At 43.9% G+C, this 25,368-nt stretch overlaps 1 protein-coding gene across 1 annotated transcript in view; it reads right to left on the bottom strand.

Moving 5' to 3' along the window:
• Positions 1 to 17,601: 17,601 nt before the first annotated feature.
• Positions 17,602 to 25,368, bottom strand: part of LOC138480533 (enolase-phosphatase E1-like) — a 64,696-nt gene continuing 56,929 nt past the window's right edge. Inside the window, exon 4 of the mRNA XM_069612285.1 lies at positions 17,602 to 19,122. Within this exon, the coding sequence (XP_069468386.1) occupies positions 17,602 to 19,122 (1,521 nt within the window). The remainder of the gene's footprint in view (positions 19,123 to 25,368) is intronic.

Raw genomic sequence — 25,368 nt, 5'->3', positions numbered from 1 at the left:
ACACAATGGTGCCCCTTTCAACAATATCAGAGCACAGGTGTGGGACGCACTGCGCTGGGCATACCCAGACACACCGGACTTGCAGTGCATTATGCAGAACACTATGGGGGACCATGCCCAGTACATTCAAAAGGTTCAGGAGATGTGGAGAGCACAGATGGGTGACCAGTGGTAACGATCAGTTCATCTTTTCTATTATGTTATTAGAAGTGGATTACCTAAGGAAGTAAAGAAAGCACTCGACAAAATAGTGGGGGTAGAGGTGAAGAGGGGGGCCAAAATTCAGACCATCATTATAATTAATATTAATTATAATTGTTCTTTTATAATGCACTTACTACCAGCGTGTGGTTTCTAAGCACGGGATCAGGAATCAAACCTGTGTGGCACTTGGTTGTCTTGCTTCCAAGACAGACACGTTGCCCCTGTGCTAGCCTTGCTAATTCTACATCATTGTAAAAGGATTAAAGAATGAGAGAAGGAAACATGTCTGAGATGGCAGGCTGAAGAAGCAAAGCTAGTCCAGAAACAAGTAGCTAAAATAGCACTTGAAGGGACACTAAAAACAAGTAGAGAGTCCAATTCGGCAGAGCAGGCTGCAGTGCACACAATTGTGGGGATAGCAGCATTTTGGCCAGACGGATGACAGAGTCAGTGTGGCGGCAGACCTCAGCAACAGTATCCTGAATGGCACCAAGTATATCAGCAGCAAGGAAGTGGAGGAGTCCAAGGGGCAGAGTGGAGTTCGGTGGGATGGAGCACACAGGTGGTATGCGGTCATCCCAGCTGTGTTAAATGGGGTCATTTTGAAAGATAGTGGGGAATTAGGCAGACAATGGGGTACAACCCATACTACCAACCTGCCACTGCACTGCCACAGCCATGCACCTTCCCACCACTGATGTTCACCTCTATACACTACAAAATACACCAAGCGTACACCCTCTTGCCACCTAATCCCCCATATATGCAGGCACGAGAACGGCCTAATTTGCAACCACAAGGGGCCCAGCAAAACACTTTGTACAGAGGCCACTCCGAATGCAGTGCCGAATGGGATGGTAGCACTTTACCGAGGGGTCAGTGTCATGGGAGGAAACCCCTTCATGTTCCCAGGTACCACTATGTATCCTGACTAGGACAGCCCACAAAAATCTCTTGCATGCCCAGTGCTGTCCATGACTACCCACCCTGATGAGGAAGCTTTGGTGGATGCTGAGATAGGTAATAAGCAAATCATCTTTATGGTCAACACAGGTGCCATAATTCATGCATCAGTGATAGAGACTTTCCATTATTAGGTAAAACTCTTGACATGCATGGATTCTCTGGGGCTGTTGCAACGGTTCCCTTCACAGAAGAGGTAGCTATACAAATAGGAGGAAAAGTGGTGTGTGCACCTTTATTGTATTCAGAGTCCTCACTGATAAATTTGTTGAGACAAGATTTGTTGTGCAAACTGAACATGATCATTTCCTTCACAGACCGTGGGGTGGTATGTGCCACTCCAGGCATGTGTGTCTTAAGGTCCATGGTCTTCATACACGCAAGAGGAGTGGACATGGTGGTTCGCACCATCCCCGTAGGCCTGGACATGTTGGTTTACAGGATTACAGCATTGCTTGATGCAGTGCCCCAGATTGGAAAGGGGTGTTGGTGGGTACCATCAGATTTCATCTTCTGATCCGTGGTGACCCCAGAGCTTGTGGCAGGTACAATATACTTTATGCAGATTTAAAAGGGTTGTCATGGTTGGCAGGGACTCTGATGGGTGTACTGTATTGTGAATTGATCCAACGGTACCCCTCAATGAAGTGACAGATGCAGAATTGATTGAAGATCAGGTTGGTGATGGGAGATTGTGTTAGCAATGTTTATTCCTTGTGACATCATGGTGCACTATTGAAAGGTAGAGTATTTGTTAATGCCCCTTGTCACCCCGCCTCTCCACCACTCGACTGACAGTGACTTGGAGCAAATCCCAGAGAGTTTATGGACAACTAATGCTCACGACATAGGGCTCTTGCAGGGGGTAGCGCTGGCCCGAACAACACTCAAGTAAGGCGATGTGTTACCCCGAGCTGAACAGTAACCATTGTTCAAAGAGATGGAAGAGGGCATACAGGACACCATTGTGGCACTTCTGAATCAGGGAATAATAGTGCTATCTACCTATCCATGCAACATTGGCTATCTATCTGAATAAAAAGGCAAAAGGGGGGAGTTGGAGAATGATACAGGTCTTTCCCCCTCTAAATGACATTGTGTAGGGAGAATTTCCTACAGTTCCGAACCCTGTAATGATATTGTGCAGCATCCCAAAAGAGGTGACCCACTTCACTGTGGTAGACCTTAAAAATGCCTTCTTCTTCATACCCCTTCACACAGTACCTCACTGCGTGTACGCATGGGAGAATGCATGCTGATATCCAAGTGCCCAATAGCATCATTCAGTATGTTGACAATTTTCTGGTGTGCAGTGACAGTGAACAGCAGTGCGGGAAGGATTCCATCACCCTCCTGCAGCTCCTGGCATGCAAGGGGTACAAGGTAGATAAGGCATAGCTGCAATATTGCCTCCAAGAGCTACTCTATTTATGCCAGTTGATGTCTGTTCATGGGAAGAAAATGATACCTGATCATACTGCTTCAGAGCGCAGCACTACACAGACCAAAACTGTCAATGAGATGCAAACATTTCTAGGGTTGTGTAATTACTTTAGGGCATGGATTCTAGACTATGCTGCATACACTAAGGCCCTGTTACCTTAAAGAGGCCATAAAATAATGACAGTAAGATTGCATGGACAGAGAACATGCTCACCAACTTTAACGCCGTAAAAGAAGTGATCTCCACTGCCCCAGTGCTGGCTACCTCTGATGACACACAAGAGTTTTATCTATTTTCCCATTCAAATGGCCAATTGATTACCCCAATACTGACACAAAAGAGCACAATGGGCCACAAGACATTGGCCTACCACAATGGAGTGCTAGATTCTGTGATGCAAGGCCAGTTCCCTTGCGAACAAACACTTGCTGCAGCTGCATTTTCAATTGAGAAAATCCACAATTTTTATGGGGTGCTCTGTAACACTACGTGGAGTATGCATTGTTTGACATTTTGGAGTCTTCCAAGTAAACATTGACTACACTGTGGGCATCCACGCATGAGATCACCCTGTCCAGCCAGAACATTCACATAGTGAGGTGCAAAACTGTAAATACTGCCACCTTTTTGACAGAACAGTGCACAGAGGAAGACTTTGCAACACATGATTGTGTAACCTTTGAGAGGGAGGAGGATGACGTCCTAAAGGCAAGGGACAGTCCACTCAAGCGGGCTGGGTTCTTCGGCAACTATTGACCAGTGCACGTGTTTGAGGCATACTGTGGTGGGAGTGGTACACTTAATGGATGGGGTATATGAGGTATTGGTGCAAAAGGGATTGCCCATGCACTATTCGACCCAAGCAGCAGAACTCATAGCGCTCATTGAGGTGCTTCTGGCATCTAAAGGGTTCTGCATCACCATCGATTATGGCCCATGCCACTACACAGTGCACACAGGACTGGCACGTTGGAAGAGGATGGGATTTAGGAGGGCTGACGCATCCCCAGTACAACATGCAGCACTGCTAGATAAGCTAATTGACACACTATCCCAACACTCCTTGCAGCGGTGATGAAATGCACCACACATACCAACAACACAGATGAGGTCTCACACAGTACCACTGCCGCAGAAGTGGTGGCCAAGCAAGCAGCGTATTTACTGGTCCCAAACATTTTGGAGTACCCAGTGATAGCGCAGAGCAGAGAACGGCTGCCAGACTCTTAAAATCCCTTACTGATCACACCTAATTGAGTTGCAGGGACGGACCCCACAGGAAGAGACACATTTGTGGCTGAAAAAGGGATGCAAGCAGTCCCCTACAAATGTATTGTGGTGATATGAAACATCAGGCAAAGTAGTTATGGATCACGAGCTGCTGCTGGTCGCATTTGACCAGCTGCCTCATCCATCCCATGCATCAAAACAGCATATCACTGCAGATATTCAGGAGGACTGGTTTGTCCCCAATCTGCTAGAAGCAATAACTAAAATGGTTATCAACTGTACTACTTACCAGACATATAGCACTGGTCTCACCCTGCAGACAATTAAAGGCACACTGCCCAGCCCTTCTGGGCCATTCCGCGAGTTGCATATCGGGTAGGCAGATATAGGCAAAAGGTATAATGGGTCTTATTATCTGATAGTTGTAGTGTGTCCTTTTTCAAGGTGTGTGGAGGCTGGTCCTTGTGCACACCTTATGCAAAATGTGTGGCATGTTCTAGATCAGAGAGGTTTTCCCTTGGTGGGGCGTGTGTGAAGTATTAAGGTCTGACACTTTTCCATTGAGCTCTTCAAAGAGATCATAGCATTATTGGGCCAATAGCATCGGATGTATACAATTAACCACCCTAAGGACAACGAAATTGTGGAGATGTGTAAATGGTCCTATGAAAAGTAAATTGCTCAGGCTTTGCACCACATTAATGAAAAGCTGGGTGCACTGCTTACCCCTTGCTCTATTTAGCATGTGCATGCAGCCCTTTAAGTTTCATCACATATAGCCCCACAAAGGTGGTAACGGGGTGATGCATGCACATGCCCCTATCTCCAATCAGGAGATCAACTGATGCTCACAGGGAAAGGTCTATTTTGGGGGATCGATGTCATAGCTACTTGTGTGTGCTAATGAAAGCAATAACATTGATATTGATAATGATATTGATATTTTATTTCTATCGTGCTTGTAGACAAGTGTTTCAGAGCATAACAAGGCAAGGAAGGGGAACAGGGGAGAAAAAAAACAATCTTACTAGGCCAGTGACATTGAGAACGTGCAAGTGCATGGGAGAGGTGGAGGGGAAAAGTGCATGGAAGGGGGAGAAGTGGAAAGTGCGAAGCAAAGGAGAAACAGATAAATAATAATAACTAAAAAACTAATAAAAGCAACAGACAGTGCTAGTGCAGCCAGTAATTTGCAAGTGCTAGGTTTAAGGCAGCAGACAGGGTAGGTGTGATAAGTGCCGAAAGAAAAAGGGGGGGCTGTATGGGTACAGATACAGATCCCAGTGCAAGGGGTGGCCCGGAGGCAGTGTGGGAGGGTGGCAGGGTGAGCAGGTACCTGAGCCCAGAGGACAGAGGGTGGCCAGGTGCAAGGGGCCCAGAGAGAACAGATCAGCAGGGGAGAGGGGGAGCGAAGGCACAAGAAAAGAGGAAGGTCTTGAGGTGCTTCCGGAACCGGAGATGGTTCTCCTCAAGTTTTCGAGTGGCAGAGAGGCTGTTCCAGAGGGAAGTCCCAGCCGAAGACAGAGATCTACCCCCAGTTTGTTTCTTTGAAAAATGACTGACCCGGAGGGAGTTAGAGGTAGAGTAGCGAAGAGCTCAAAAGCGGAGGTATTTGCAGAGGGATAGCTGAAGGTATTTTGGACCCATGACCCAGAAAGCCTTGTGGACAATGCAGAGGGTTTTGAATTTAGTCCTTGCATCCACTGGAAGCCAATGGAGAGATTTCATAGCTGGAGAGATACGCTCCCAGGGCTTGAGGCCAAGGACAAGTCTTGCAGTCCTGTTCTGGATTAGTTGCAGAGGACAGAGAGTAGAGGCAGGTAGATTTAGAAAGAGGCTGTTACAATAGTCCAACTTAGAGAGAACCAGAGCTTGGGAGACCATGAGCTTCTGGGGGAAGGAGAGCAAAGGCAGAGTACCTCTGAAGAGGTGCAATAGGAAGTTTGACTTTTTAGAGACCTCAGAGATGTGGGCGGAGAAGGAAAGTGTGGACTCAAAGATGACCCTGAGGTTCTTAACCTCGCAGGTGGGGGTAGGAGGATGGCCAATTGAAGCTGGCCAGAGAGTGAGGGAAAAATATGGTGAAGGTGTGCCAATGAGGATGATCTCCGTCTTGCTGGCATTCAGACAAAGATCATTGATGGCACACCAATCTTGAATGGCAGTTAGGCAATCAGAGATGAGATAGGGAAAGGAGGTAGCTGAGGGCAGCCTGAAAATTAGATGAGTGTTGTGAGCATAGCACTGGAAATTTGAGCATAAAATGGCAATTGAGTGGGCGAGAGTTGCCAGTTATTTGTTGAAAAGTCAGGGAGAAAGGTTAGACCCCTGGGGAACACCACAGGTAGAGAGGAAGATAGATGATAGAAAGGACCCAAGTTGGACCTGGGAGGGTCCATCAGAGAGGAAAGAGGTCAGCCAGGCCAGAGCCTGATCAGTGATACCCAGGTTATCACGGAGACGATTTGCAGGATGGTATGGTTGACCATGTTGTCGAAGGCAGAAGAGACATCGAGGAGGATGAGGACAGAGGGAATGTAAGAGACAAGGTTGGAGAGCAGATCTTCACTGATGTTCCGGGGAGCAGTTGTAGAGTCGGTATTGCCTTGCAGTAGGCGACAGGCCAGTTTGTCAGAAGATGAACAAGGAGCCCTCCATTTCCTCTGAGATGCCCTACACTTACGTTTAAGTGTAGCTAGGTCAGAGTCATACCATCAATTGCACTTGTCTTTGGACTTCAAAATAATCCTTATGACAGGGGCAAGAGGATCAAGAGTATCAGACATTGAAGAGTAGAGCAAAGACGGCTTTGTCAAGATGTGAGACAGCCAGAGGTGGAAGGGGGGAGAGAAAGTGGTGGCAAAAGCCTCAACTGACACACGCTTCATGGGCCAGCTATCCAAGAAGGTAGGTGGCAATGTTGGGGTAGGCTTGGCTTGGGGGAAGAGAGGGAGAGATGAGAAGAGATGAGAGAGTAATCGCTCCAGGAGAAAGGAGTTGTCAGGGGGATGGAGAGGGGGGAGGTCAGAGGAGATCAAGACATTGAGTGTGTGCCCTGCAGAGTGGGACGGCCAGAGAGGAGGATGGACAGGGAGAGGGAGTCACAGAGGTCACGGAAGAGTAGTGAGGAGGAACAAGGAGAGTCTAAATGTATATTGAGGTCACCGAGGAGGAGGAGTTGAGTGGTAGAGGCCAGGAGGGAGGAGGAGAGGTTCACCCACTCAGAGAGAAATGAGGTGATTTGACCAGGAGGCCAGTAGATGGTAGCCACAGTAAGGGAATGGGTAGGCGAGAGAGAGAGCCTACAGACAAGGCATTAAAAATAGGAGTAGGTCTGAGTGGGAATGATAGAGGCAGGAATCCACTGAGGAAAGATCAGGGCTACCCCCCCCCCACTGGACCGGCAGGATCTGGGTGCGGGGAGGATCTTGTAGCCAGCAGAGATGGGAGTGTCAAAGTTCGTGACAGAGCTGGCCGTGAACCATGTCTCAGTAAAACCCAGGACATCAAGTTCTAGTTCTTCAAGGAGGTGGCAGATGTCAGAGGAGTGTTTGACAGCAGAGAGTCGAGAGTGGAAATATGAAGAAGGTTGCCATCCTTAAAGACCTTACAGGGAGGGGTACAGATCAGGCGTATGCCCTTTGGAGGAGAAACAGCCCTAGGAGGGGCAGAGAAGGAAGAGATAGAGGTCAAGGTAGCCAAGGGGGGAGAGGAGGGGACATCAGGAGATGAGAGGAAATCGATGAGGCAAGGGAATCGCCTATCGAAGAGGAGGAGATTGGCCTGAGGGCCTTGGACCATGACAGTGCCATTTAGGTAGACATTAATGATGACTTTAGAGGAGACGAAGGAAGCCATGAGAACTTCCTAGCAAGTCCCACCATTAATGAGAGAGGAGGAGATAGGACAGAGCACAGAGATCATATGAGGAGTCCACATATCTGGCGAAGGAACGACAAAGAGGATGTTGGTGAGGGTCTGTCTGGAGGAAGCGTTGCAATAGTGTCGGCGATAGGAAGACCAGGGTTAGAAGCCAAGATAGCCTTTTTGAACTTCTTCCTAGCAGACTTAGAGAGAAGGGAAGGATAGTCAATGGAGAAGCAGTTGATCAATTTGGCTACAACTTGCTCTCAGCTATCTCCCAAATTAATGGTGTATTAGAAAGAAGTTGGGTGGAATTTTTTACCAACATCTATGATCTCCCGCAGACCAATGCTGATCGAACTCTGTGTAAACCAATTGATCTTCCCTTTCTTCTCAAATTTGATCGAGAAGATGTGTTATTTTACATAAATAAGGCAAGATCTTCCAGAGCCCCTGGACCGGATGGGCTTTCGAATTTTGTTTTAAAACAGCACCCTGAATTGTGGGCAAATATTCTATACACCATCTTTGTCTCCATTCAAGTGAAACAACGCATTCCAACATCTTGGTGCCAAGCTATAGTGGTCCCAATATATAAAAAGGTGATTGCATGATGCCGGCCAGTTATCATCCCATAGCGCTTCTTGACGCGCCTGGGAAGATCTATAGCCGCATTATTCTGAGAGATCTTAACACATGGGCTATTAGTGAAAATCTAAGAGGTTCCTTTCAAACTGGCTTTGTTGTGGGCCTTGGGACTTCTATTAACATTACCACGCTCAATGCTATTAAATCAGCTTACACAACAAGACGCCAACCCCTGTACTTGGCCTTTGTAGACTTTCGAGTCGCTTTTGACTCTGTGGACCGACAATTATTAATGAATAAATTGCTGACATTTGGCTGCCCACAATCTCTTATTTCACTTATAAAACTCCTGCACACAAATACAACAATGCAGGTCAAATTGAATTTGAGTGGACTACTGTCAGAGATAATCCACATTAAACGCGGCCTTAAGCAAGGCTGCATTCTAGCCTCAACTTTGTTTAATTTATTCATCCTTGACATGGGAGTTGAATTTCTGAAGGTAACAAATGATGCCCCAAAGTTGGGTAACCAGGTCATCGCATAGCTTCTCTATGCGGATGACCTGGTTCTCATTTCACAAACTCCAAGTGGCGTGCATTCTCTGCTTAACCAACTAGAAACATGTGCTGCCAAAAATAATCTAATGTTTAATTTGGAGAAAACCCAAATCATGGAATTGGGGAAAAGGAAATCGAACCAATCCAAACATTATGAGTGGGTCCTTCAGAACCAAAAACTCGCTATACTCAACGATTATAAATATCTTGGAGTGCATTCAGCAACTCTCCTGCCAATACTCCTCATAAAGCTAGTATAACTGGTAAACTCTCTACTTTAATTTCTCAGGCCAAGGTCTTTCAGGCTTCTTGTGCCCATGTACTAACCTTTTTCCAACAGAAAGTTATCCCCATTATTACCTACAGTGTTGAAACTTGGCTTCCTGAAAAGCAACTGTATTGGGATAGAGCGGAGGCTCAATTTTGGAAAGAAGTGCTCAAACTTCCCAACTCAACCCCAACTGCTCTCATGCGATTTGAATTGGGCATTTTATCAATCCACATTCAAGTTTCACGGAAGAGATGCTGTCTCTTTCGAAAATGTCTATTGGGCCTTGCCACAAATAATTTGCTTTCAATATTGGCTAATTATCTACTGTTGTCCCCACACTCCTTTCCATTTAGTTGGAGAGACAGTGTTCTTTCTGACTTGTCTGAAGCGAACATCTCGTTAGATCTTCTGCTTAATAATCCAACAAAAGCTAAACTTAAGCTATACCAACTGGATTGGCATTACACCCAACAGAAATGCTTATTGCTAAGAGATTTTGATAGATCTTTTTTTGGTCATAAAATGTTTCGTCAAACAGCTGACTATCTATTGAAGTGTCCGTCAAATGCACTCAGAAGTCAAATTCTAAGATTTCTTATGAATCTATGGCCAATTTACCAAATCTTATTGAGAAGGGGACTAATTCATCTTGATGCCTCATACTGTCGATTCTGCAAAATTGCTGGAATGGAAGAGACATTAAAACACCTACTAATTGTGTGTGTTGCTTTGAGGAAGCAAAGGAAAACTGTTTTACACAAATTAACTCAAACACATTACCTGATGCGCTCAGATGATGAATTGTGGAATGAATTATTTGCTATTCCCAAAATTTCAATAAGAATAGCCACTATGCAGTTTTTAAGCTCAGTATTGTCCATAGATTGATTATGCATTAATCAAGTTGATTATAGTGTATTTAAAGATAACATGTAGTCACTTAAGATTATTTTATTTTGGACTGCTAGATATTATATGCTTAGGTTTTAGTTTGTATGTGGCTTATGCTTTGGATTAAGTTTGTCAAGCTATTTATATGTTGATTTAATACGTTTTTGTTGTTTCTTTTGTCTCTTCCTGATGTGCTATGATGTGATTTGTAATTTAAAGCATTTTATAGAAATTTGTTTTGAAAGGTTAAGGTAATTTAGCAAACCAAAATAAATAAAAGAAATAAAAATAAAAAGCAGTTGGAAAAGATAGGAGAAACCGAAGGCACAATGGGGGTGGAAGTGAGGAGAGGGTGGAGAAACTGGGGGGGCTAAGGCAGGTAGGTGTGGGACAAAAGAGTGGTGAGGTCACTGGGCTGGCAAGTTACATAGAAGCATCAGTATACAAGCAAAATATAGAGAATTTTGCAATGGGCAGCAAGATTTGACTTTTTAGCAAAAGCAAAAACAGCAAGATTTGACTGTTTATCAAAAGCAAAAACAGCACAATTTGACTTTTTAGCACAAAGCAAAAACAGCAAGATTTGACTTTTTAGCACACAGCAAAAACAGCAAGATTTGACTTTCCAATCAGGTATTCAGATGTTAGCAAACAGATTTAGGAAGCACTGCGCATCAGGATGACAACATGGGAGTAACAAGCAGTAAGAACAGTTATAGTCAAAGGTGGTAGGAGTGAGTCCACACGGAGGGAACTAACCCATAGTTCTGGAGGTGGCAAAGTCAAGGCAATCCGGGTTTCTTAGAGGAGTGAGGTGGCAGCATCATTGTGGTTAAGGAGCAGGGAGGACCCGAATTAGCATTCCAGAAGCTGACAGGGAGCTGACAGGGGCCTTAGAAGTGGGCCTTTGCTGAGAGGGGCGGCTAAAGCCTACCGGTCCATGGTTGGATGGAAGAAAACACTCAGCAACCAACATGTATCTCTCAACCGATCGCACCACCAAGGACTGAAGAGACAACCAGCGCTGCATCTGAATCTTCACCCATGTTACCTCCTCTCCAACATTTTCCTAGGGACCTTGTGTTTGTAAAGAACTTTGTCCGCTAGTGGAGCAAGCCTAGATATAATGGCCTCTTTGAGGTTGTCTATACTACTCCCCTTGGGGTAAACTTAATGATTTGTGGTACTGGGTGCATTTATCTGCTGTTCTCAAGGCACCCCAGGCCACACACCCCGGCCAAACTCAGTCAAGTACTAACAGTACACGTTAAGTGGTGTCCATAAAAATTCTCCTCCTGGTAATAATTCTCAACAAACATGTGTACCTGCAAAGTTACCATCGTTTTCTTCCTGATGTGTATTTAATTTTATTTTTTCAAAGTTCTACAACAAACCTACCTCTGTGATACATAAAAACACTGTTGTGCATTGTTTGCACTAAGAGAGCTCTCTTCCCCCCCTCTCTCTCTCTTTCTCTCTCTCTCTCTCTCTCTCTCTCTGCCCTGTAATGGATGTACACAGGTCCAACAACCAACATTCTCGTTATCATGAATATTCTCTTATCGGAGGGCTTTCCTCCACGTATATTTGTGTTATGCACTGTGTACCTGATCTATTTGCTATTTCTATGTTTGGACTAGGAATTGATTTAGGGTGTAGTTTTATATGGGGTGGTCATATAAAAAGGGGGGATAGGAAACACAACTAGTACTAACAGATCATTTACTAATGGCTCTTTGGGATCTTTAACGCATGACAACGGGCAAATGTGACTGAAATAAATAATACTGCGGCTGCGTTCCATGGTACACAGCCTAATGCATTTGTCGATGATTCACTTGTCACCAAGCAACGTATGGTGAATTTTGCAAATGTACTCATGTTATCATTATTTCCTAATGTGTTCTCTAACATAATTGTAAATTACACTTTCTTTCCTAGTGTTTCACATTTTGATGGGTCGCAACGTTTTAAAAGACAAATTCGAAGGGCCAAATGTGATCAACACCAAGGACGTGGGTTAGACACAATAGAAGATGTGCACCATCTAGTGTTAAGTAATAGTTGGTACGCAGACATGAACTCAGTGGGGAAAATGAAAGTTAATGGAAGCTGTTACGTGTGTTCCTGGATTAAACACGCGTTGGAGGACCTCAAGGAAATAATGCCACAGGAAACTCTGATCATGGAGTCTCAATGTTTACTCCATCTGACCTTGTGCAGATTGCAAAGCACTTTCCAGGCACTAAGTGTATGACTAGAAGTAATGGACCCTGATCAACTGCAATGTGCTCAAACCCCCAAGAGTGTGCAGTCCCTGCAAAGACCATTGGAAGGCATGAGGTTTGTTGCAAGCAGATGGCAAGAAACTATCATGAGCTGCATAGCAGGAGGAGTAGTAGGATTTGGAGAAGAAGTGATAGATAAAGTGTACTGTTTATGCATCAGTTACTGAATTTAGCAAGTGGCAAAACTCACATGGAACTAGGCAATGGTGAAACCAGTGAAACTGCAAAAGCAGGAAGAATATGAACTGTGCTTTTAAAATGAAGATAGCATCCTTGTGGGGACCAATAGTAGTTGCAACAGGACATTATACATCCCAGATCTCAAGAAAGTGGCAGCAGCCATGATGGATAACTATTGGGTGTGCAGCCAGCAAGGCATCTCTGCGCCCCCTGACATCATTGAGAGACACCTGGTTGCTGGCCCCGTTGCACTCAATGCTCCTGGTGGTCCTTAAAGAACATTTAATAGTGGAACCAGGTGGCTTGTCGGTCCGGCATCCTCACCACAGTACTACCCCAGAAGTCCATATTCCTTTTCTTGCCCGATAAGGAGGCAAAAGAAAAATTGTGGAGGAGGAGAAGATCGAATTATCTAGTGTTAGATTCCTCACAATTACGCAAAGAAATACCAGATCAATACCGACTGCACAGCAAAGAAAAAACCTTTTTTTCATCACTGTTGCTACAGGGGGTGCAGACCGCTATGAATGCCAAGTGGCTTCAGATTGTGTGGTGGAAAGTGATCCAGATGGCAAATGACACTGTACAAGGCCTCAACGCGATAAAGATGGAAATGTGTGCAATCCGGCTGATGACGTTTCAGAATCGCTACGTGCTAGACCTCCTCACAGCCATGTAAGGATCGGTTTGCAAAACAATTGACCATTTATGTTGCACCTACGAACCTCCTAATGATGCAGAAAATGGATCCCTCACAAACATAATAGGGACCCGCACATTCTCGGCACTCACATGCAGACAGAAGCTGGGATACGGGAGAGTGATTGGTTTGATGACCTGTTTTCGTGGGCACCATCGTGGTTGTGGGCTATCATAAAGATGTTGGTTCCTGTGCTTGTGTTGGTGATCTTCTGCACCTGACAGCTGGGGCTTTGATGCTGTGCCAGGCAATGATTAAGGTCTCAATTGGGGTACAAGAGGCCCCTCATGGTACAAAAGAAAGTGCAGTTCACACTGACGACCCAAACAAGCCATGCATGGTTGCAATAGAGCAACTTCTTCACCCCCTAGTTCTCCCACCTGACCCCGAGAATTACACAGAACACTGGGTAGATTTAGCAGGGGATAGAGGGTGTATATATATATATATATATATATATATATATATATATATATATATGACATGTACCCCCGGTAAATATGCACAAGCAGAGGAATGTTTATGGTCCGTATGCAGAGTGTGGGTACCAAAGGATGGGTCACCACCATACCTGGAAGCTAAAATATTGGAAAGGGAAAGAAGGATAAAGGAGGACGAGAAGATTACATAAGAGTGTGTTTATGTAATATTAACGAAAGGGGGAATGTTGGAAAGGGGTGATGTTTGTTCCAAACTCCCAACCACTTTCAGATGCGGCAGAGGCCTGGATGAGTGAAGTAGGGGGAGGAGAGGTTACAGGGGCAGGGGGGTTTTTGTGTTTATTTTTTATTTATTTTAATTTATATAGCGCTTTAATCCAAAACACTTTCCATGAGGAACAACAAAATACAACAAGCAATACATGACATTAAATCTAAACCAGAAAACTCTACAAGGAACAATTTACATTATTTATGAGGTTAAGTGAAAGTGGAGAGGGACCAGGGTGAGAGAGGGGGTATTAGTTGAAGGTGGAGGTGGCTTCAGTGGAGAAAAAGGAAGCAAAAGAAGCTAAGGGGGTGAGTGGAATAGATAGGATTTTAGAGAAGTACGAAATGAAGCGTAAGAGGTAATAGAACGGACAGGTCGGGGAAGGCGGTTCCAATAGAAAGGAGCGAGAAGTTGGAAGGAGCGGAAGCGGGAAGGGGCACAGGGTAAAGGAGCAGGAGGGAGAAGGAAGTGATCTGCAGAATGGAGAGAATGAGAAGGAGTATAGAAAGTGAGAAGGGAGGATAGGTAGGGAGGGGCAAGAAAATAGAGGGCTTTGAAAACTAGGCAGAGGAAGTTAAATTTGAGCTGGGAGTGAAATGGGAGCCATTCTAATGAGTTAAGAGAAGAGGAGATGGAGTCATGAGGTGAGAGAAGGCAGAGGGAGCGGATGGCAGAATGGTAGATGGATTTGAGGGGGGAGAGGTGAGAGGAGGGGAGTCCGAAGAAAAGAGTGGAGCAATAGAACAGTCTGGAGAAGATGAGGGAGGAGATTAGGAGTTTGTTGGCATCATGGTGGGTATCGCCAGGGGTTATAGTGCGGGGATGGTGGTGTATGCTTTAGTTCTAAAATACTATGGGACTTAGACGCCATATTACATATTAGCAGCCATATTGAAATTGAGGCCTAGCTTTGCCCTGCAGCCAGAGTCGATACCTGAGCCACACACATGGAAATAAGTGTATGCATGTGGGAATAGGGAATTGGTTGTAACATGCGCAAAGTTGAGAAAGGCCAGAGCTGCAGAGATTCATAGACTTTTCATTGTGTCATGTTGCTTGCATTCGTATCCCAGAAGGAATGCACCCTGCAAGGCCACTAGAGGGATGAGAGTTCTCTACAAAAAACTATCCACGAGAAGGAGGGCATGAGTCTCAAACCTTCCCTGTCCCAACTCTAAGCAATAGCATCCAGATGCTCCTATTCCAAGACCCTCACCATTCCAAGGTACCAGTCATTCCCAGACCACCGGCAATAAAACTGTTAGACACCCAATTGATCAAGAAAGATCAGAAAGCAGGGACTGGTTGCCTTCATTGTAGGGCACGTGATTTGTGCTGTGAGGTGCTGGGAGGGGTAATACAACATAGCCAAAATAAGTAAGTGGAGCTTTGGACAGGTGCCAAGATGTCTGGAATTGAGCTGTAGTCTGTTAGATGCAATGACCTCAAAGTATTCTCCTATCCCTTGTCTGCAGTACCAGGTGCACATCAGGTTAGAAATGCAGCCTGTATTGTTTTTCTTCGCATACTCACTAATTGTAGCTTCATGTCTGATGAGGAGCCCATGTAGAAGATGATGGACAGAAGGGGCTGGGTCTAATGGCTTGGCATCCCTTATGAAACTGGTAGTCTATGTATAGGGTCTCAACCAACCAGCCATTTGTATTTGTACATTATGTCATTTCCATCACTGATTGCACTGTGTGCTTTATAAACTGTTGCTTGTACTGATTTTTCCATATCTTTCGATGGCAGCAGAGTTCTTTGCTGCTGCACGTCTATTTTCTGTGAAAATAAAACATTTTTCTGGGCCTTTTTCCCTAGTGGGTTGCATTTTTTTCTGGTGTGAGCATTGAGGGGTTTCTCTACAGAAACAAGAGGGAGCAGAACACCCATTCTCATGAATATCCAGTATAAATGGGCAATCATACTCAGAATTAATGTATGCATGGTTTCCATTACATGGGTGACTGCCTTTCTTTGTAAATTGTTCAATATGGTAAGGTTGGGTCCACCACTCCAAATAATTGCTAATTTGTGCACTGATGATACACTGATAATGGTAAATCGCTGAACAACATGCCATATTTGGAATGCATAATCCTGTATTTTGGGTGGCCATTAATTCCAGCGTGCATCTTTCTGATGCCTTAAGGCATAACTGTCAGTATGATTGTAATGGTAAAATCTGTGAGGTATTTTAAGTATGTTGTGTAATTATGAGTTGGGTTGCGTAGAATATTAATGAAAATACTTACATAAGAAATATTGAATAGGTTAAATGAATCAATTATACCCCATTTAGTACTTTCTATTTATGGAAAGTTGCAAACACAACACAGAATTCAGTAGTATTTTAATAACATAATGCATGCATTTTAGGAACACTAACATCTTCATAACATCCTCATAATTAGTCAATGTATAAAACTATAATTCATTGGGTATAAATATGAAGAAAATATGTGCTATTTGAAATACCTCACATGTCTAAATTGAAACTTTAGACCTCAATACACAATTTTAGGTGCAATTAAAGTCTTAAATATCTATGCAGTTATGCCAATTCTCCTATAAGAGAACAGAGATAGGATTTGGGCATTCCTACTGCCTGAACATTACTGGTAATTTCACACCTTCTGCATCTGAAGGTGATAATTGGCAAGGAACATTTCTGCATGCAGAACTACCTCAACCACTTATGCAGGAAATAATACTTGGATAGGAATTTGGTGGCCATTTGGGAAACACAATATATTTTAAATTACTTCCTATAACCATTAGTCCAAAATGGCTGACCAAAAACTTTAAGGGAGAAAACGCATTTGACAATTTCTGATGGGGGTCTAAGCAAAGCAACATATTCAGTGAAGCAGTTCCCTATTCAGGCTGATGGGGCGGTTAAGGAGGCATGCCAACTTTTTTTTACACCTGATGAACAAAACCTCTGCAACTAAGAGGGGGAATCTCTGGGAGAGGATCCATGATAAAATCACAGCTCTTTTGATCCACCAAATAACAGTGATGCTATTAAGACGAGCAAACAAACTCAGTTTTTGTGCAGACTCTAATAGGCAAACTCTAATAAATGATTTTAAATCACACATTCTAGATAGTCAATGCAAAATGCAAAGGGACCATAGTTGGAGAATGCCCATTCAATATGTTGGATATTCTCTGCATGCAATTTCAGTTAGACATTTCCTCCTTACTAGCTAAGAAAAACAAATGCCAAAGTATTTTGAGAATATTCAATACTTGGAGGTGGACAAACAAATGAGTATCTCAAATCCATCTGCAAGTTCTTTTAATGTTCCTGAGCATCAGAAAAAGATAACAGCAAGCTAACATTGAAACAATGGAAAATGTACTGGGTACATTTTATATAGACAATGGAGAGGACAGAGTTAAATTAATGTATATGCAGGAGTATACTTGTATGAATTTTCAAAGACAATACACATGACTTATTCTAATCATGTCTATAGCATAGGTACTTCACCAGTCATGAAAGTAAAGGGTAATAAATGTGAAACAAAATCAGAAACCAATAGAAATTCAAGATACTACTAACTTACCAACTATATATGTCAAAGTGAGTATAAAATTCTTCTGATTTATTTGTGGCTTGACTATTGTTTTTCATGTTCTTGTTTTAAGGCCAATTTCCAGATTTGTTTCTCCTCTCATACATTTTATATTTTATTTTAATCAGTTTTATGTTTCCTCTTTTTGTGCCTAAATTTAGAATTTTCAGTTTTCATTCCAGCCCTAGATTTTTTCTTTTTTGTTTTTGCCCTGCTTTGATTATCCGTTGGGTTATCTGTAATTTGTTTTTGTTTTCTCGTGGCCATAGATCCTTTCACTTTTGGATCAGCTGCAGATGGTTTCTTTCTTGATTCAGACACAGTTTTCTTGGTCTTTGTGTGTGCAGTAGGATCCCTTTTCACATATGGTTTTGAACGTGTTTTCATTTCTGGCTCAGTCATAGAGTTTTGTTCACCAGATTCAGCAACAGATTGTTTCTTTCGTGAATCAGCCATAGATTGTGTAATGTTTTGTACAGGCTTTTTATTTCCCTTTTCAGCGGTGGATTGCTTCTTGTTAGATTCTCCTTTAAAGGAAGGCTTTTTTGGAATATATTTGTAAATTTCCACATTTGACTCCTCTGTGTCATATTCAACTGATTCCTCACAAGATGTTTCCTCACTAGAATTAGAATTGCTTTCTGTCTTCCGAGCTTTGGGTGAATCCTGCCTCGATGGCTTTTCAATTATTTTCACTTTCTGTAAATGCCAATTAGTGTCAGGTTTCTTCTTTCCTTCTTCAGCTAGCGTCAGTTTCATTTCAGGTTGTGATTTAAAGGAATCCTTTTTTGAACTATCTTTGTAATATTCCTTGCCATGGTTGTCTGTCTCTTCCTCTTCATTTGAATCCTCACAAGATGTTTCCTCATCCGATGTATCCATTCTGTCTCTCTTCATTGTTGTGTGTGATACCTGCCTGTATGGTTCTTCAATTATTTCCACTTTCTGAAAATGACGAATAGTTGGCGGAATCTTCTTTCTGCTTTGCACTGGGGATTGTTTCTTTTTAGGATGTGCTTTAAATTGCACATTTCGTGAATTATGTATGTAGTATTCAGTATCAGAGTCATATGTCTCTTCTTCATCTGATCCCTCATAAGATGTTATACTGCAATCATACATGTTTTCTCTCTTCCTACAAGACAATGAAACCTGCCTCATTGGTCCTTCAATTATTTTCACTTTCTGTAAAGGCCTACTGATTGTAGGTTTCTTCCTTCCCTTTTCAGGTAATGTTTTATAGGAAGCCTTTCTTGAACCAGCTTTGTGATATTCTGTGTCAGGGTCGTCTGCCTTCTCTTCATCATCCTCTCTTTCTCGTTTCATGGTTGGGGGTGAAACCTGCCTGGAAGGTTCTTGAATTTTGTTCACTTTTTGTGAATGCGTAGGCTTCTTCACTGTTGCATTAGTGGATTGTTTATTGGCAGATTGTGCTTTAAAGGGTGATTTTTTTGGAATGTCTTTGACATTTTCCTTGTCAGTTTCATCTGTGTCACCTTTTTCTGATCTCTTGCTGGATGTTTCTTCATGAGAATCTTCATTATGTTCTCCCTTCATAGTCAACGTTGAAATTTGTGTTTCAGAATCTTCAATTATTTGCACTTTTCGTAATTTCCTACTGACAGATAGGAAGACAAGTCTCTTAAACAATATGTACAGTAAATAACATTGAAATTATGCTTCATCGACTGCATCATCCAACACTGTATTTGTTTAAGGATATGACTTGAGAAAAATATTCCTTTACAAATAAACCTTATCATTCCATAATGTTTGATTGTATTGCCCTGCCATTTCAAAGGAGATTGCAGAAAAACAGCCACTCATTTACACATATAGCAATTTAAGTAGCCTCAAACCATTAAAAAAAGTCTATCAGTTCTGCAGCATGCATATCTCTTGTGGTAGATGTAAGGCTGTCACCTTAGTTGTTACAGAGGCCTCTGACATTTGAAAAAAACTTGCTTTACGGTGTGACCAAAGTAACATACATTTTCTGAAATTTGTGATGCTCTGGAAAATTACTAAAATAAAATAAACTTGACATCTCTGGAATAGCATTCAAAAAATCAATTAGCAATCATGATACAATTTTGTGCAGACTTTATACACAATTGTATTTTAAGGATGCAGGCGTAGAGCCCTAAATGTGGAGGTAAATACAGGCTGCGGAAATTCTATTAGCGTAAAGATTGGTTCATTTTAGTGTCAGTGTTCTGACATTTGTCGCAGCATTTCAGGTCATTTTCTAATTGGATTTAGTTTTGCCACATTTTAGAGAGCACTATGCTACCGAGTACGTAGTTGAATGATGGGAAGAAAAAGGTGTTGTTACTGGTCCCCATTAGCACACGGGCCTCTCGCTGCATTAGCCAGCGTCCAGCCATTTTGGACTAGGCCCCATCAGAGGTGTAGATTTCTGCCATTCAGGGTACTAAGCCGCAGATCTGAGCCTCTGTCTATCTATTTAATAAAGCTTGATTCCTTCTTTCCCAGCGAGTGCTCAGCTTGCTAAGGCCCTTGGAGGAAAGGTGAGGTGCAGCACACATATTAGTTATTGTTGCATGGGGCTAGCTGTTCTCAGGAGTTTTGAGTGAAATGTAGAATAACAGTTTGTGTTCTCGATGAGAGATAAGTACAATAGTTGTGAATGACACCTTTTGGTAACGTAGCCTGGAGTGGAAACATTGCCAAAGCGTCAAATAAGATCATGGTCATACTGCCACCTTGGGAATGTTGTGACAACTGGATCTGCAATAGAATGGCTTGGTAGTATGAATAAGTATGAGAAATTAATTTTCAAAGAGTGTTAAATTGTTTTATGAAGCAACTTGATTATCCAGAGATAGCCAGAAAAATATATGCTAGGGATAGCAAAATGTTTTAAAGTGGCAAAAAGAGCTGCAGAGTATGCTGCCACAAGGGGTGGGAACTGCCTGAATTGCCAAACTGACTTAGCTCATGGGAGAGGATATTAGTGTGTCTAATTTTCTGACTTCACTGTTCACACTCATAACATGATTGGGTCGTTTAGGAGGGCCAGCACATCAGAAGTTGTATGAACTTGCTTTGGCAAATGAGGGTATGTCATTTTAGTAAATGTTACATGTATAACTTTAGCCAATAAGGATGTAGTATTGTCTGCTGAGTGCACAAATAGATAATTCATAGGAGGATGCACTTAGGATGGTCACAGGTAATGTACTAACTAATGGGGCACACTGATATATTTTGTATTTAAGATTTTATGTAGGTGGGAGCCGATAGGGAACGTGGGATTAACATGTACTTGTTACTTGTAATATATTCAAAATTTGTAGTTTTTGTCTTTAAATATTGTAACCCAATGTGGGCGCGTCAAGAGCATTTCCAATTTTCAGTTCAAAGGAGCTCACTAACACTCTTGGCTGTAATTTGCATGCATTACGGCTGTTTTCCTTGCAAATCGTGCACTCCTTGGATTGTTTTTTTCCCATCCGTTTTTGGGCCTACAATACAGAATCAATGGGCCTTATTATGAGTTTTGCAGTAAAAATCAGGTGTTACTGTGACGGCGGTCCTAACGGCTCCACCACCGTGTGATTCCGGAAAGAAGGTAGGATTGCGGCTTGTCAGCCGCACGCATGCCTTATCCGCGGAACCAGTGACACCATCATCACAGTAACACTGGCGTAGACGGATGTACTGTCCAAATGGTGGCAGTGCACCCTCCTCCTCTGCGTGCATGCTGGACCTAGCTGCAACACGTATATGGAGCCGGAAACAACGGAACCGGAAATAACGTAATCGGCGGAACTGGAACGAGCCCGGCACACATTACAAAAATCACAATCCACTGCGATCTCCCTGTATCAGAAGCCATCCAGCCTTAGTGAAAGCCACAACATATACAGGGACATGAGCTCAAAGGAGCTCTTTAAGATCCTAAAGGAACTAGAAAACCCCATTCCTCCCACGGATACTTGCACTAAAAATAAACAATGGTGCACAGGGATCCAGAATGCCCTTGTCAACAAAATTTCAGGGCTCCAATCTAAAATTGACAATAAACAACAACAACTCACCTATGTTCCGACCTCCAGTCCCACCCCTCCCCCTCCTACAGCCTCCAGCCTCCAGCCCAGGATTCACCTTCAAAAAGGTATCCACACCCGAAGTACAGAAAATCATAGCGTCATTGAAACCTTCGAACTGCAAGGGGGACAGCTGTCCCGCTCAGATTATAAAAGATGCTGCAAGGGATCTCTCCCCATTCATCACAAAATTAATAAACCTGTCTTTCTCTGATAACTCGGTCCCTAGTAATCTAAAACAATCCTGGGTCCTACCACTACTAAAAAAAACTACCCTCGACCTAGATATACCCACAAATTACAGACCCATCACCACTGTCCCATTCCTACTAAAAATTCTTGATAGAGTGGCCTATCTACAAATCCAGGATTACCTTGAGACAAACCATCTACTAGGAATTCGCCAGTCCGGCTTTCGTCCACAACACGGGACAGAAACGGCCCTGGTCGATCTCAAGTGCCAGATAGACGACCTCAAAGACAAAGGTAAAGCTGGCATCCTTCTTCTTCTTGACCTATCCGCTGCCTTTGATCTGGTTGATCACAAAATCCTGTGCAACCATCTGTCATCGGCAGTTCACTTCTTCCACTCTGCAATTTCATGGATCCAATCCTTCCTGGACAATAGGACCATGCGGGTCTTCTCACCCCTAGCAGCGGCCGACCCTATTCCTATTACTTGTGGTGTCCCACAAGGATCGTGTGTATCACCCACTTTGTATAATATTTTTACAAAGCCCCTATTCGACAAGCTGGACCATCTGGGTGTCACCTACACCAACTACGCAGACGACACCCAGATACTCCTCACCTTAACCGGCAACTATAATTCGGACGCCATTTGGATCAATTAAGTCTTCTCCATCATTCAGGCATGGATGGCCACACATGGCCTCTGCCTGAATGATGACAAGACTGAACTGCTCCTTGTCGGCTCACCCAACACCATTCGGAAACTTAGTCCTAGCTACACTAGCCTTACCATTGACGGCAACACCATCACTATCGCCAAGAATGTAAAAACCCTTGGTTTTTACCTCGACACGAACACTAACCTAGCCAAACAAATTAATATGACTGCCTCAGCCACGGCCTACACAGGCAAACTAATCAGGGCCTGTAGACCGCTGATCTCCCCTAACAACTGCCTCACCCTAGCCAGAGCACTTATACAATCTAAACTAGATTACTGCAATAGTCTCTACGTAGGTGCCAACAAAACGGTAATCAATAAACTGCAAGTTATACAAAATAATGCACTCCGTGCCGCCCTGAATATTCCCAGAAGAGAACATATTTCGGCTACCAGAATCGCATGCAAATGGCTATCCATCCAACAAAAAATAGATCTAAAAACTATCTGCCTCACCTATAAAGCACTCAACGGCCTTGCCCCGCCCTATCTCACCAACAAATTCACATTAAGACAGAACACTAGAACCACTAGATCCTCTAATACACTACAATTGACTGTGCCCAAATTCTCCCTCAAAAGAGCTGGTGGTTCCAGCTTCCCAGTTCTGGCTTCACAACTTTGGAATACCATTCCACTGGATATCAAATCTACACCCACCTTCCAACCTTTCAGAACTAAGGTCATCACCTGGTTACTCAACAATTAACCTACCATGATTGAATGCATACCTCCTGCTTGATTGTATTTTGCACCATGCCAGCATATTACTGTCTATGCACGAATTGCTATATTACTGTCTATGCACGAATTGCTATCCTGTCTTGTACACCTTTGCTTCATCACTGTATAATTGTACCCTACCTTGCCTGTAACTCGAAGATTAAGCGCCCATATACCTTTGGGTCAGGTGCGCTATACAAATTAATAAACAAACAAACAAACAAACAAATAAACAAACATGACATTGAGGATTCCCCAAACCCGCCAGCGGAAGCCACACTTGCTGGTGGGGCACAAAGTTGACAATGTTGGGGAGCTTTTCTCCACAGACCAGCACAGCTCCGGCACAAGGCAATATGGGCAGAAGTAGCCCGGAAAGTGACAGCTGTGGGTGTGACAGCATGGAGCGTAAAAGACTGCCATAAAACGGTGGGATGACCTCTGGCTAAGGGTGCAGAAACTTCTGGCTGCACACCTGCAAAAATTCACAGCCACAGGTGTTGGACCACCCTCATCCCTGAAGCTACTTCCATGGGAGGATAAGTGCAGCAGTGTGTTGTATCAGGAGGGCATTGAGGGAGTTTGTGCAGCAGAGGCAGGAGGTGGGACACCTGTCGAGGCTGGTGAGTACAGAAATTCACAAATATAAAGTTCACACAAGCATATCCTGCCCCCCCTCAATGTACATAATGCCCATAGCATTGTCCACATCACCCCAACCACACACAGCACTTCCATGCCGCCTCACTGAATACAGTGCAAAGCCCCCCGAGTATAACCCATACACAACCACATGCACCACACATGACTGCATGTGAACTGACACTATGGTTCCTGTAAGCAGCGTGACTCACATGTGACAGGTCCAGCAAACACATGAGGATGGTCCATTACAGTGGCTGCCAGGGCTGCAGCTCCCAACAGGCCTGTCTGTGGCAGGTGCTGCGGCCCTGGCATGCTGAGATGCCATGGAATCACTGCCACCATCAACAACATTGCCACTGCACATGCCTACCAACCCACATGGGACCGTATGGGACTTAATGCAAATGTGATTCAAGAACATCCTGCCGCCTGACTTCCTGGGCCCTGGTCTTTGATTATTCCAGTTGCACTGTTAAGTCAGCATATGTACATTGGCAATGGCTCCAGTAGCAAACTGCCGGTACCACTGGCATGGTTAATATAGGGCCCATAATGAGGCACAGTGTCACCTGCACACTGCAGCACATACACCCATGCAGGGACACCCATACACAGCTGCGTGTACAGCGTTGTTACATCATATGCCACACACCCAGGCACTCCCCACCCCCGCCCTACTCGCACATGCAAACACAGATGAACAACTCTTCAGCAGGCTCAACTGACAACAGAAGAAAACATAACCCACAAAGGCGACAATGTGCATCCTGGTCACGAGAATGCATATGTGTCTGCCTTGCTGCCACTGCCATCACAACACTGGTACGCCCTCACCTGCATGGACACATGGGCACACACCAATTGTGGAGTGCCTGTTCCTCACATGACCCTGGAAGACCTACCACGAAAACACCACACACATCCTGGCCATGCAACCAGGTCTCACCTTGACTCCAGGCACGCACCCCTCCAACAACATTTGGAACACATTTCAGATATCTGCACATGGACAGACATGCATGGCACTACCCACAGCCCAATGTGGGTGTACATGTGAGCATACCCAGCACAGCTATGTCACATGTGCCATCTGCACAGTGCCTGCAGCTGAGTCAACGCAACCCATGCATGAATTAGACATACTATGCAGCATTGCCTGCCCCCACAATGTAATATAGCAAGAGGACCATGTTGCATGTAATTGTACAATACTCAACCATTCAGTTCCCTAACAGCATGCCTTTCATTCACAACAGGAACATCATCTGACACGGATGACTGTCAAGCACAAACATCAAGGGACAGTGGACGTGCAAGGCCCATAACACAACGTCCCTCAAACTCTGGTGCAACTCGCCCATCAGGGCAGTGACAAATGCAATGGTACACCACACAGAGCCGGCAGACAACCCTGCTGCCCCATGACACAGGCAGACCCTCTGCTTGTCCCACCTGCTGCCCCTGTGATACAGGCAGCCCCCCTGCCTGTCCCACCTGCTGCCCCCATGACACACGAAGCCACATGTGCATTCC

This window comes from Ambystoma mexicanum, chromosome 5p (assembly GCF_040938575.1).
Source record: "Ambystoma mexicanum isolate Mex_15411 chromosome 5p, UKY_AmexF1_1, whole genome shotgun sequence".
Classification (NCBI taxonomy): Eukaryota; Metazoa; Chordata; class Amphibia; order Caudata; family Ambystomatidae; genus Ambystoma; species Ambystoma mexicanum.
This window is presented reverse-complemented; position numbering and strand designations above follow the sequence as displayed.